Source organism: Melanerpes formicivorus, unplaced genomic scaffold, assembly GCF_026170545.1.
Source record: "Melanerpes formicivorus ecotype bairdi unplaced genomic scaffold, bMelFor1.0.p_v2 SCAF_19, whole genome shotgun sequence".
Taxonomy (NCBI): domain Eukaryota; kingdom Metazoa; phylum Chordata; class Aves; order Piciformes; family Picidae; genus Melanerpes; species Melanerpes formicivorus.
The window spans coordinates 6,054,024-6,068,246 of NW_027142371.1; the positions used below are offsets into that span (position 1 = coordinate 6,054,024).

Sequence of the window (14,223 nt, forward strand, 5' to 3'; positions counted from 1 at the left end):
TACATTGGTATCTCACTGAATGAAGGTTGATTTTACAAAATCAAGCTAGATGTAGTTGTATATTAGTCTTATATTTTTACAGACTGGAATAATAAATGCATATAGAAATAAAATGTTTTCTTCTCACTGGCTTTGTCAGAGAAGTAAAAATGAGGAAGAATGTATCCTCTTACTCTTAAGTGTGAAAGTAAATTGGCTTCATGGTGTCTTTCTCTTGGTCAGCTAAGTGGGCTCTGATTTCATAATAGTCTGAAATGTTTCCTTCCTCTGCTCCCTGCTCTGGAGGAAATCTCCTCTCATGGAAAGTCTGCAAGGGGTGCAGAACTTTTGTCCTTCATTCCTGTTGACTAACCTCTGATGTCCTTATTCCACAGTAGCTGCAAATAATTAATCTTGCACAGGAATTGCTTGCCTGTGGGCTTCTTACAGTAAAGTTTAGGTCATGAAGCCTGGGAGATGGTCCCTCACCTTCTGTCACCTTTGTCCAGTGCTGCTGGTGTCATGGAGGGCTTCACTGTTGCTGTAAGTATTGGTTATAACTACCTGTATGCGTTTTAACTTGAGCCTGTTCCACTTGCACGTTTTCTCCCCTACCTAATGCCTTGGCAGCCCTTGTAAACATTTACCTAGTGACAAAAGGTTTGAGTTTTGTTTAGCTGGTTTGTGTAGGGCTTTGTGAGTGCTGGTCTTGGGGTAAATCACATGACTTCTGTTCTCTACCTTGCTTTGTATATGCATGACTGGTTTCATTTGTATGGTTCAGTACTTCTCATACTTAATGTAGTTCTGGGGAGGCGACAAAAACATCGTTACAGTTTCTTAATGTGGGCATGCAGCTGAAAGAACCCATTCCACCTGTGGCATGTAGAAATGGAATAAATGTCTTTGCACAGAACATGACAGCTCACCCCTTTCCTAAAGCAGTGCTCAAATGACTTTTTTTATGTGCTGCCTTATTAAAATCCACGTGCAGTGTTTTTCTAACTTCAGAACTTCTATCCAGATGCATAAACCTCTAAAACTGGGAGAGATTCCCAAGTCACTGACACTTCAGCATGTGGATTGTTGTGGGAACAAGTAACTTTCTGGTATTGAAGCTGAAATTTTTCAAGTATTGGGTGTTTGGAATGAATGAGATAGGAATAAATGAGAGATGCAAAGCCTGAAGGATTGCAGACAAATTGCAAGGCTAGGCCATGAAACAGCAGACAGTTCAGTGCAGGTTAATTGTGCATGTGTAGGGGAGGGGGGAAAATATGTCTTCATTTTAAATATGTAATAATGAATGCCAAGCAGTCTTGCCCCTCAGGAGCCCATCCTGGACTATGACAGTTCAGTGAAAACATCAACCCCATGCTTTCTAGCCCAAACCCCCAAAATGTTAGGAAAGGAATAAAGAACAGACGTGATCCCATAATGTTACTGTATAAACCCATGGTCCAGCAATGCTTTACTGTGGTGTGCAGCTTGAATTGCTTATTTCTAGCAGGATACCAGACTCTAAAAAAAGTGATGTGTAAAACAAAACTGAGTAGTAGAGGACTGATCAGCCTTAAAAGGATTTTAAAAAGCCATAAAACTGTGTGTAAACAGATTTGAATGAGGAAATTAAATATTAACAGATGGATTGGGGGGGAAAAAAAAAGTGCAATTGAATGTACTTTCCACTTACTGGCTCTGAGCTATTTGATTCATAGTGAATTTTATCTAGGAAGTAATTTTTTAGGAGGCAAAAAATATACTGAATCTAGAAGACACCATTTCATGTAAGATATGCTTCTCCAGAAGCTTGAGTCTGGTGTTGACCCAAACTCTGCAAAGCTTTCCTTGACTTGGGACTGGCAATTAGTGCTTGTGGGTGCTTTCCCTGAGGCAGCACCTGCTCTGTGCAGCAAGAGCACAGACTATTTAGACTATTTAATATTAATGGTTCCTGTACCTTCCAGCAAGCTTACCTGTGTGAGAGGTTTTGCTCTAAGTAAAATCCACTAAGAGTCAAGAGTATTTGCCATTGCAAGAAGGAAGACTAAGGAATGTGTCCTGAGGAATGCATATATCTATGAGGATAAAGTAAGCTTGATAAGGCACTTTTGGTTGGACAAGAACTGAAAGAGTGGCCTAATGCTAATATTGACCTGGACTGAACCTGCAACAGAGGAACAGCACAGAAATGAACCTGGGACACTTCACAGACTCACAGAATGGTAGAGGTTGCAAGGGACCTCCAGAGATCATCTACTCACACCCACTCAACAAAGCTTTAAGAGAATGAGGCTAAAATGCAGATTCATGCAGGTCAGCAACACTCCCTCTACTGTCAAAGCTGCTGGTATTTTTCCTGAAACAAATCATAAAGGAAGATTGTAACTTTCTCTACTGCTGCCTCCATGAGGAAGGAATGCAACTGGTAAACACATTGCAATGTCCTCTAAAGGCCAGCAATACTTGACTTGTCTCAAGATAATGAGCGCTTAACAAGGTGTTAAGAGTTGAGTTACTTTATTAAATTGAGAATTTGTGTATGGTTGCAGGTACAGAGACTTTTGGGGATTTTCATAAGTAATAAATAGAAAGTCTTCCTCTCCTTGGTATAGCAACAGAAGAAAGATTTAGACTATAGAGTTAAATACCCCTCTGAAGTTTCCTTGTGATCTTAAAATTAGTAGTGACATTTCAGTTTCAGGCTTGCCTGGATTACTTCTGATGAATGTGTGTTCCTTGCAATACAAGTATCAGTATTTAGATCCTGTTGTGGGAGTTGCATGTGGTAATGCTGGAGGAGAATCACAAGCTTCAAGGTAGCTTCATGAATGGTTTTCAGTATGGACAGGAGGAAAAAAAATGTGTTGGATAGTAATAATGTCCTTGGATGCTGTAGAAGTTTGCAAGAAATGGTACAGCTGGGTCTTGGAGAGGTGAGCTCATAGCCAAGATTTGAGAATGCAGCTGTGATGGATCACTTGTGTACTTCCCCTCTCAAATGGGAGATAAATTTGTCTCCAAGGACTTAATGTAGTAGGTTGGATTTTAAAAGTGGCGTAGAAATAAGAAGCACAAAGCAATTTGAAGAAGTGCTGTGCTGTTTAACCAGCTTTGCTTATGACAGCAGTTCAGAAGTGTTGCTAATGAAATGAAATTTCCTGTCCTTCTGATTAACATTCCTTTCTACTTGAACTGCCATTTTATTACCTGAGAGTGTAAGGAAATGCCTTGCATTTCTTCAGTGTGAAAGACATACCAGCCTCTGTGGTGTTAGGTTTAAGAAAGCATGTAAGAGCATATTTATTGCCCCCACACTTGCTTTCCACAGGAGAACATGGTTCTTTGTCTCTCTGTGGTGCAATGTCTTCTTCAGAAGGTTTTCTTCTGAGCACCTTGTAATACCTGGTTACTGATAGGTCTCCTTCTATTGTTTTTTAGTCCTAGATGTGATGGCAATGCTCAGGAACATGGGAGAGATAGGAACGGCAGGGAGCATGAAAGGTGCCAGAGAAGGTAGGGATCTCATCCAGTGCAGAGATTCATACTTGTGTAAAAACCATTCTACTGGTGTGGTTGCAACAGATAAATATTTCATAATCGAGTATGTTGAAATCAATTCTGAAAACAAGTGGCCTAGTTAGTCACAGCTGCAAGACAAAATGGAGATAAGAGCAAAAAACAGGGAGAAAATAGGAGATATGCTAAGGAAGGAGGTAAGAATCCAGCATTTTGTAGAAAGAAATACTTAAGTTTTGCAATTGCCAGAAGTTTGTCTATTTTATTACACTGTATAAGCTGGTCAAATAAAAGATCCTGTCTCTGCCTGCAAGCCTGGCCTATCTGCAGACTCTCGTAGCTGGGACAACGACCTCTGGGCACAAGAAGGGTATTCCTGTCGAGACACTGGAATTCCTACAAGCCCTTTCCTTTTTCTTCCTTTCTGTTTTGCTGTTGTGCTGGACCACGTTGGGGGGAAAAAAGGTGAGGTTCAGCTATTTTCTTTTGCTTCTGAGGATGCAAAGGGTTTGGATTTCTTAAAGTGCTGGGGAGAAAACACTGAATATATAAACAGATCTCTGATTTTGAGTGAACACAGATCTCTGATTTTGAGTGCTACATAAAGAAGGTTATATAAAACACTTGGACTTGTAGTTAAGAGATTTCCTAATAGCTGAAATCCCCTTGTAACCTCGTTGCTAAGTCTGCCTTTCAGACTCTTTCTACCTTGTGCTGTAAAATGAGAGAAGTAGGTCTATTTTGCAATTGAGGTAAATTTAGCTAAAACTTAATGTTAAAAAAAAAACACCTACTTGCACAAGATAATTTGGGTGTTAAACATTGAAATGTTATTAGCTGTACTTCAAAAATACTTCAGGTGGTTAGTAAATGGAGCTGTGTAATACAGAAAACTTGAGTCATCCTCCAAAGTTTTAGTATATGGAAATAAATGAAGTAATTCAGCATGTCAATTCCCCTTTTTGTGCTTTATACTGACAAACTGTTATGCCAGTAAAGTTAGAAGGGTTATCCTAACCACACAGCCGAGATGCAGAGGTCACAATGCCATTTGCTCATAGAAACAGAAATACAATGCATGAACTGTTCTTCTCAGCACTATTTTCTCTTGAAGTTTCCTCCACAGTAAATAATTGATGCCAGTGCTAAAGCTCACATGGCTAGCATAGCCTGTATGAAATCAGGAGGAATGGAAGCTGATGTTACACTCCTAAAGCACCTAGAGTACTTTCCCCATGTTTCTTCTGCAATATATAGCTTAGTTTAAGAGTTAATCTGTGATTAACTGGGGCTGGTCACTGGAAGGTCAGGTTGTATAATATTTCTGATAATTTAGTCACAAGTGTGGCATAAAAAATGTCTGTCTGGTGTGAGGATGGCATAGACTAGATTAGGTTTACTGTGTTTATTCCTACTCTTGAAGATTTGGGCAAATCCTTCAACCTGTTAGCTCTTCTATTGCTTCAAGTAGCTCCTCAAGCCTGGCTGCCTTGGTCTCAAAGTACAGCATAGAAATTCAGCATTTTCTTATTAATTCTAAATTGAATCAAAATGTCTCCCATTATTGAGCAATAATTTGGGCTTATTCAAAGCCAAGAAAAGCATTGGATGACAGTGTAGGCCTGTTGTGACTACCTACTCTGCAAGCAAAGTAGTTTTGCATAGTATAAAATTCTACGAGACTGTCTCTCAAACCAGTTGGAATCACCACATAACTGCTCTGTGTCCATGCAACTGCAGAGTCCATGTGACCCTAGTAGGAGATGCATGGACAAAACTGCTTCCTACCTCCTTGAACTGAGAGTAACACTGTTACTGGGAAGAAATGTGGTTATTGAGAAGTTCTTCCTGTTGTATCTACCAACCCTTGATTACCACTAGTTATCAAGTAGGTCCTGTGCCTGCTTGGAGGAGGAAGTACTGAGAAGAGAGCTATTTTTGTCATGCTTCTAACTGCTGTCTTGTTCATCTGTCCTCTAAAATGTTGCTTTGGTTTAAGCGAGTGTTTTAAAGGAGCCTTATGTACAAGGAAGAGCATCTTCTGCAGTGAACAAGCCTCCAGAAGGTAAGTCTTCAACTGCACCTCTCCCAGCGAGTCTCCCAGCTCTGTCCTCGGGGAGAAAAGAGACGCCCCTGTGAGCTAGGCACTGTCAGAAGGATAATGTAAGATACAGTGTCTCTGACCTCAGGTTGTTTAAATACCTTCCAAAAAGGGGCTTAGAGAAAAATGAGCACCTTCAAGCTGAATTTTCAGCTGCAGCCTTTAATTTTCAAGGGATTAAAAAACAGATACTGAGCCACTGACTGTCTTGTCCTCTGATGCAGCAGAGGCTGGAGCAAAACGTCGTCAAAAGCTTGATCTTTAAGAGTGGCGAAGGAAAAAGTCGGGGTGGAGCAGCTGGGTGCCTGCGGCATTACTCGGCGTGGGTTCTGTAGGCGGTTCTCCCGTAAGAGAAGTGTCAGGACTTAAGGCGAAAGCTCTCGCTAAACCTCTGGCCCTTGTTTCTTCGAAGGTGTAGGGGTCGGGCTTTCCGCAGCGTGTGAGGCCGAACGTCAGGACACGGGTGACCGGGGGCAGCCCCATCCCCGCGCTGCAGGCGCTGCCCTTCCCCTTTCCTGTCGCTAGGTGGCGCGGTGTCGCGCTGAGACGGCAGCGCGAGGGGCCCGGCGGCACCGGCTGGGCACGCGCCGCGCCTCAGTGTGAGGAGGAGGAGCGGCAGCCGGGGGCGGAGCGGCGGCTGCCATGAGCTCAGCCCGGGGTCAGCTTCGACCTGCCGCGGAGGTGATGCTGCGGCCGGAGGAGTTCCAGGAGTCCCGGGCGGGGACGGCGGACGAAGAGAGCTGGACTCGGCGGCTCGACCCTTGCCCCATCCCGCCGCCCGGGGAAGAGGTAGGCGCGGACGAGGGGGGGCGCCGAGCAGGGGCTGCCCCGGCCCGGGGGCGGTCCGTCAGCTGGGGAGCGAGGGGCGGGCTCGGCTTTAACAGCCCGAAAGAGCAGGTGAGGCGGGTGGGTTTCGCACCTGGGGCTGGGGGCTCTCCAGAGGCAGGGAACAGGTAACGGCTGCCTGCGCGTCCCCGCTGCTCGGTCGGAGGCTGCCGGGGGCCCGCTCTCTCCCGACCGGTGCGGCAGCAGCTGCCGGGGTCGCCTGTTCGCGGGCCGCGGAGGCGCCGGCCGGTCCTCCCCGAGCCCTGCTGAGCGAGGGTGTGAGAGGAACCCCCCTCCCGCCCGGCCCCGGACTAGCCCGCGGCCCGCGATGTCGTTTTATTTTTGGAGGGCGCGGGGCGTTTGCATTCCCGGTGGCTGCGGAGGGCCTGGGCTTCAGGGCTTCCCTGCCTGGGGTGCACCGCTGGATAAAGTTAAGCTGAGATTCTGAAGGTTTCCACGCCTTGTTAAAATGACTGTCTGTTGCTGCTACAACGCTGTTTGATTTCTGTGGAAATCGAGACTGGTGACAGTAAGGTCAGGCACTGAGCTCCACTGTGGTGAAGCGGAACGATGCTTAGCTTGAGGGGCTTGGGTGCGGTTAGTTACCCGAGTCAAGCTGTTCCGCTCCATCAGGGTGGTGAGAGTGGTGACCTCGCAGAGCAGTGCCACCATCCTAGTAACGGATAGGGGACGCTTGAGATCCCTGAAGGCAGGGAGGCAGGTCTTGAAGTTGCACTTTGTAGGCTAAGACACTCCCCCACCCTCCCACGAAAAAAAGAGGAAGGCTACAATAACAGTAGAGAGCACTTGGGAGTATTCCCCTTCCTGACCTCTAGGTAGCTCCGACCCCACCTGAGCCTGGTGCTGATATAAAACGAACAGTAGGCAGGTGATGTAAAATTTCTTAGTGATAAAAGACTCCTAAAGCAGTTTTAAATACAGCTTCTCCTCACCTTCCTTCTGTGTTGTAGAATGTTAACATGACTTATTTTTGTCTCAAATAAAACCCCACAAAATCATTCAGTTTCAGTATTCAGAGTACTTTTTTTTTTCTATGCTTTTCCCTTGATGTCATCAATCTCATCAATTTTGTCTCTCCATGAGTGGTTGTCTGTGACTTGCAATAAGTCAGACCACTCAGACACCCCTGAATCTTGCAACTTTTTGTTCTTCTGTTTGGCATTTTCAAGGGGATGATACAATGCTTAGTCCATGACAACCACATTATTTTCATGTGGTTAAACCACTGACAGCTTTTGTCTTATTTCTGGATTAAGATCTACTTTATTAGTCATCCACATACCCACAGTGGGCCGGGAACAAGTGGTGTTAAGGCTTTATCAGTTACAAAGAATGGAATTTCAAGCTTAGTTTAGATGACACTGCAATGAGAACTACTTAGCAGGGAGTAAGTTGTATTAAAATACTGGTTTATGTTAGCTGGATTCTGTTGGTTTCATCAAGTGCCACTCATACTGGTGTTAAATAAGAAGTAAAGAAGACTGGCCAATTAATAAAGCCAGTTGCCTGAGTAGTGTGGCATGGCAGATTATGCATTTGTGTAACCAAGTGTTAGTTCTTACAAGCAATACAGGAACAACTTGTGTTTGTTGTTACTTGCGAGTCAGTCTCCTTGCTTCAGGCATCTTCAGATGAAATGAAACACTTCTTTAAGTACTGGTTTCTCTTGAGTTTTGCACATTGGTAGTGTGCTCAAAGCAGCAATAGAACTTAGACATTTTCCTGCTTGGCACTTATTCACAGCTGTTGTGGAAGTGTCTTAATTGTCTCTTCCTGAGGGCTTTGTCTTGCTAGCTCAGCTCTGTCAGAGATGACAGTGTTGGAGAAAGCAGAATGAGAGCTTTTGGTTCCTTTTCACAAAGAGTTGCCTTAGTTTTGCATTTATCAATAACAATTTCCTCTAGCATGTAACTCCTGATTGCTGTTATCATTTGTAGTTTGGCTAGCAGCTGTAACAAATGAGGCTGCAGTAGTAATGGATGTCAAATAAGGTCCAGTAGAAGATTTCAGTAAGTGAAAGTTTTCAAGCATATGCTGCATCACTGAATATTATTATGTCCATTTTGAATTTATCCCTTACATATCTGTGAAGGACTTCAGTTTCACCACTGAAACACACTTGTCGTGCTGCATTTTTTGTCTTCCCTAGCCCACAGATTGTTTTCCCTTTGTAGAGCTTTTTCAGTGTTCTGAAGCTGGCCCAGGAGGACATCATACTGAAGAACCTGTTAATTTTCAGCAGTATTGAAATGTTCCTGCTGCAGTGTCTAATGTTCTGAAGAGCTGTGTGGCCTTCTAGTTTGGCTATTTTTAAAGTTTCTTATGCCTACCTTTCATCTTAATGACATGGTAGGAGAGCACTTCACATTCCTGCAAAGGCAGCTTCACTTCCTGACTGAAAGCAGAAGGCTTTTGGAAGACTTTGTAGAAGAGATTTAGTGCTGAGCTTTGTATTTTTTGTGTTCTGTAATGAAGTGAGATAAGTTAGAACACCATAGTCATATCTCAACTGTGGGCCTCAACAGCTGATGACATAAAATATCTGACCCAAATCTTTTTTTCAAGGAGTGAGCTTGGTATTAAAAAATAAATAAAAATCCTTGGGGAAAGCAAGTAAATTATACATAGAATAAACCAGGTTGGAAGAGACCTTCAAGATCATCGCGTCCAACCCACCTAAACAACTAAACCATGGCACCAAGCACCCCATCAAGTCTCCTTCTGAACACCTCCAATGACAGCGACTCCACCACCTCCCCGGGCAGCCCATTCCAATGGGCAATCACTCTCTCTGTGTAGAATTTCTTCCTAACATCCAACCTAAACCTCCCCTGGTGCAGCTTGAGACTGTGTCCTCTTGTTCTGGTGCTGGCTGCCTGAGAGAAGAGACCAACATCTGCCTGTCTACAACCTCCCTTCAGGTAGTTGTAGAGAGCAATAAGGTCACCCCTGAGTCTCCTCCTCTCTAGACTAAGCAACCCCAGCTCCCTCAGTCTCTCCTCATAGGGCTGTGTTCCAAACCCCTCACCAACTTCATTGCCCTTAGCTGGATTCGCTCCATCAAGTCAACCTCCTTCCTAAACTGAGGGGCCCAGAACTGGACACAGTACTCGAGGTGTGGCCTAACCAGTGCAGTGTACAGGGGCAGAATGACCTCCCTGCTCCTGCTGGCCACACTGTTCTTGATGCAGGCCAGGATGCCATTGGCCCTCCTGGCTGCCTGGGCACACTGCAGGCTCATGTTCAGCCTACCATCGACCAGTACCCCTAGGTCCCTCTCTGCTGGGGTGAGAGTGGCTGGAGAGCAGCCAGGCCTGTAGCCCTGCATGGGGTTGTGGCCAATGTGCAGAACCTGGCACTTGGATGTGTTAAATCTCATTCTGAAGTTGAGTGGGTGGGTGCATAGTGCTGAGGCAAAATGAAAGGAGGAGTGATGGGGAGAAGTTAGAGCAGCTTGGAGTAAAGAGGGAGGAGATTATTTCTCAACAGCAAAGACATTTAAAGGGAAGTGGTGAGCAAGAGATATTCCTGTGGATACTCCATGTGTGTATATATAACCCCAGAAAGTATGAAAGGAAAGCTAACCTCAAAGTTAGGCTGCGCGTTTTTCCCCTCAGTTACAAAATGAAGTTGTGGTTTAAATTTTGTGTTTTCTTTCCATAAACAAGCAGGAGAATCAACAGTGGATGTATGGGAACATTAAAATGCCATCTGGAAATGGTGCTGTTGTGCCTTTGGCTAAGGTCTCATGATAAGTTAACACTGCTATCAAAAGCTCTTGTGTCTATTCTTTTCGCTACCTGTTTCTTTGTCAGTGCCAGCCTTAACATGGCTGTGCAGTGTCCAAGAAGTGATCTGAGCTGAAGTGATACGCAAAGAAATTAACAGTTAGTTTTCAACCCAGAACAATTTCCTGATTCACTGTGAATGTCTGCTGTCTTGCAGCCAGAGGGTTGACTTCAGGGGCGTCAGTGAGCAATGGAAAAGGATAGACTACTTTCTTTTCTTGTCCGTGCCAGTTCACGTAGTCTTAAAGCGATTGAGAAATTACAGTTCTGACTAAGAAACACTTGTCTCCCTGTATTTTCATCATAACTTTGAAGTGTGCTCAGTGGGTTTTCTTTTAGATCTTAATGATAAATATACAGTGAGTTCTATAACCACCTGGGAGGAGCTTGTATGCTCTGTGTAGTAAGTACCTAATTAGAGATGATGGTAAATATCTTGTTGATACTGCTGTTTGCAGCAGGCTCCGCTGAACCATTCACAAGGTATCTTAAAGGCACAGAGCCCTCAGAATGTTGTTTTTCTCTTTTGCAGTTCATATGGAACTGCTAAATGTTTGTGGTTGAGTCCTTTTTAAACATGGTATTTTGGCTTTCTTATGCCTAGTGTGCTTTTATAGTGGCATGCCTTGAAGAAATAGTGTTAAGTGGTTTGTTTGCATCTATTTCTATTGTTTCTTACTATTGTTGTCTTCTGTTAAATTTCAGGCTATGTAACCCTCGTTAGAGTGAAGATTAAGGACTATGAATCTGTTCTGAATTAACTTATTCTCAGTGGTGTCAATAAACTTTGCTTCTGCCCTCCAACACATGCCATTCCAGTGTTTGAATCCTTATGAACATTATGAATGCAAGATGCTCACAGTAGATATTAGAGGGGCTTGTGATGTCAGCGAGCAACCTGCCTGAAGTGTGTCTGCACCGTTAGAGCAGGGCAGTAACCTGTACACCTAATGCAACTTTTCTTCACTGAATTGTCTCTCAAATTAATGGGATTTATGCCTGCTGTAAAGTCATGCATTTAATGATTGCTACTATTGAACAGCATTTTCAAAGCTGTAAATTTGATGTCAGTTTGGGACTGTCTCTTTAAGCCAACTGTGCTAGTCCTGAACATGTGGCTCTGTTAGTGGCTTCAGGCCTGTGAAGCTGACTGCACACAGACTTGCCAAGAAACGTCGGGAGCTTGATAGAATTGGTCTGTGGGCCATCTGATGCTTGCACCACCCACTGAGACTGCTCTGCTGTGAAATACACTCACCAAAAAAGCCAGCAGTTATGTTTCTGTGCCTTAGGAAGACTTCAAGAAATCAGACTCAACATTTACAAGTTATTCACAAATTAAATATATTACAATATTTAATCACTGAGAACTCTTTATTTGACAAGAATGCATTTTTTTTCTGTGGTTCAGCAGTGATCTTCCCAGAGTTAGCCTATCTGCAGTAGGGAGGGAGAGTTCTCTTTCTTTATGAGGAGAAATGAGATGTGGGAATTATGTTCCTTTATTTAAGCATGCAAAGGAGCAGCAGAAGGAAAACAGCTTTTCCACACAAATCTTTCCCTCAGACAGACATGGAACAGATTGTTAAGGGATGTAAACTCCTGTTAGCACCACTGAAATCCATGCATTGATTTACAGCATCTATGGATTCCTTCTTATAAACCTGTAAAGCTTAAGGTGTCTTGAGGGTTTTTTTTTGCCAGATACACACACAGAGAAAAGGTTGCAAAACTTCTGAGAGTAGGTTTTGTATCTCATAATAAGTGAAATTGCAGCATGAATATAATGTGCTAGCTTTATGTCACCATGAAGAATTCAGAGTTTGAGAGATGCAAACATCTTCAGAAGACAGGTGTGGCCACTCCAGTGATGAAGATGTCAGTTGCTAACAATTTCTCTGAGACAAATCATACCAATATTAGCTCACTGCTGCTCTAATACAGTTGCAGAGCTTTTGGGGCTAGGTTGGGTCATGTTCCTGCTACTCAGATCATGGCCTGAGCGCCTATGTGTGTTCTACTGAATAGGTGCTTATCCTCAGCCCACAGTATGTTTCATAGTTTCATAGTTTCATTCAGGGTTGGAAGGGACCACAAGGATCATCTAGTTCCAACCCCCCTGCCATGGGCAGGGACACCCCACACTAGATCAGGCTGGACAGAGCCTCATCCAGCCTGGTCTTAAACACCCCCAGGGACGGGGCCTCGACCACCTCCCTGGACAACCCATTCCAGGGTTTCACCACTCTCATGGTGAAGAACCTCCTCCTCACATCCAGCCTGAATCTCCCCACCTCCAGCTTCATTCCATTCCCCCTAGTCCTATCACTACCTGATATCCTGAGAAGTCCTTCCCCAGCCTTCCTGTAGGCCCCCTTCAGATACTGGAAGGCGACAATTAGGTCACCTCGGAGCCTTCTCTTCTGCAGACTGTACAGCCCCAACTCCTTCAGTCTGTCCTCATAGGAGAGGTGCTCCAGTCCTCTGATCCTACAGAGAGATACAAGTTTGCCCTTGTGAAAGCAGCCACTATTCCACATGCTTCAAGGTTTTTTTGTTGTCATTACTTTTCCTTTTTGTGATAGCATAATGTGTCCTTTCTGGGTTTTGAGTCATGGAAGTGACTGGAGTTGAATCCTTCCCCAGCTTGCGTGATTGTGGACCTAAAATAATAGTCAATTTACATGGAGGATTTGGTCTCCTGGGTTTGTGGCTGCTCCCAGGATGGCTTCTTGCATGATTTTTAGAACATCCTTTCTGGAGTGATATATGCACTTCATTGCCACACTAGTAACTTGCATTTCTCTTTTCATCCTCTTCTCTTCTTTGGCAAAAGGTCTTTTGCCTTCCCTGTTGCCATCTTCATAGCGCTGGTGTGGAAGCCACCTCCAGGAATACCCCCATATCTGAAATCATTCCCTCAAATCTCTTCTGTTGCAGAAGCTGGCTGCAAGTAGGTCTCCAGAGGCATAACATCACCACCTTTGAGCTGGAAAGTTGACTCAGGCTCTGAAGGGGAGTTCCATTTGTGGAAGAGGAGTTACATGCCAGTGACCATCTTCAGTCCATGCAAAGCACAACCTTTGGGGTGAATGTATACGATATGCTGCTCTTAACATTTGCCTTAATCAAAAGCAGTTTTCCATTCTACCCCACATTGACAAAGTGCATCTGTCTCCTTACCTGTTCTTCCTCTGCTATCACTCTTTCTTCTGTCTAATACATGATAGCAATTCACTTTACCATAGAATTCCAGACAAGAGTGGTTGTTCCTCTTTCAGGAGACCCTTGGGCACTTTCAAGAACAGCAAAAAAAAAATAATCAGAGTTAGCTCAACCACTGAGCTGATAACTGTAATTGAATTTCAGAGATTGCTCAGGTTAATGAACTCTGATTACTCCATTTGTTTTTAAAAATATGCTCAGCAGTGTGTGGGGGTGTGTGTTTGTGTCTCCTTGTTGCATTTCTTTACTGGGATGTTATGAACAACAGTCTTTAAACTTAAGGTTGAGAGTGAGAGATTGTCAACTCTTGTCCTCTGCAGGCATGGGAAGGCCAGGGGCCTTGATTTTAGGCAAACCCTCCTACAGCTGTGGGGTTTTTCTGGAGTAGGGGTTCCTTCTCGAATCTGGGAAAGACACTTTGGTGGCTGTCCAAAATGGCCCTTTGGGCAGCTCTTGGTTGTCTTTCACAGTGTTCTCTGCTTCAGAATAGTTAATGTGGTTGGTTTGTTTGGTTACTTACTTATCTTTCTTTGAGGTATTTGCTAATGGGTTGCTGGGGGTGCATGTAACCATTTTTGTATCAGTGAATAGTGTGGGCTGTAACTTCAAATCAACCTCTATAAATCCCACTTTGTTGGCACATCCAAGTGCTAGTGTTAGAATAAACTTTACTGCTCCAAACTTGGCAAGCAACTTTTGCTGAGATGTGTTGACATAGGCCTAGAAGCTGGCTGACAGAAGACTCCATGTGGGGTCCATGTGGAG

General features: G+C 44.1%; 1 protein-coding gene across 4 annotated transcripts in view; it reads left to right on the plus strand.

The window, feature by feature from the left end:
• Positions 1 to 3,413: 3,413 nt before the first annotated feature.
• The window catches only part of BCAS4 (breast carcinoma amplified sequence 4), a 68,115-nt gene continuing 57,305 nt past the window's right edge, over positions 3,414 to 14,223 (plus strand). The window contains exons 1-3 of one of the 4 annotated variants that reach the window (XM_068149930.1): positions 3,414 to 3,695; positions 5,498 to 5,563; positions 6,125 to 6,388. In XM_068149930.1, coding sequence (XP_068006031.1) covers positions 6,242 to 6,388 — 147 coding nt within the window. In that variant the 5' untranslated portion in view covers positions 3,414 to 3,695; positions 5,498 to 5,563; positions 6,125 to 6,241. The remainder of the gene's footprint in view (positions 3,696 to 5,497; positions 5,564 to 6,124; positions 6,389 to 14,223) is intronic. The other 3 variants (XM_068149928.1, XM_068149931.1, XM_068149929.1) reach the window with 3 other exon arrangements.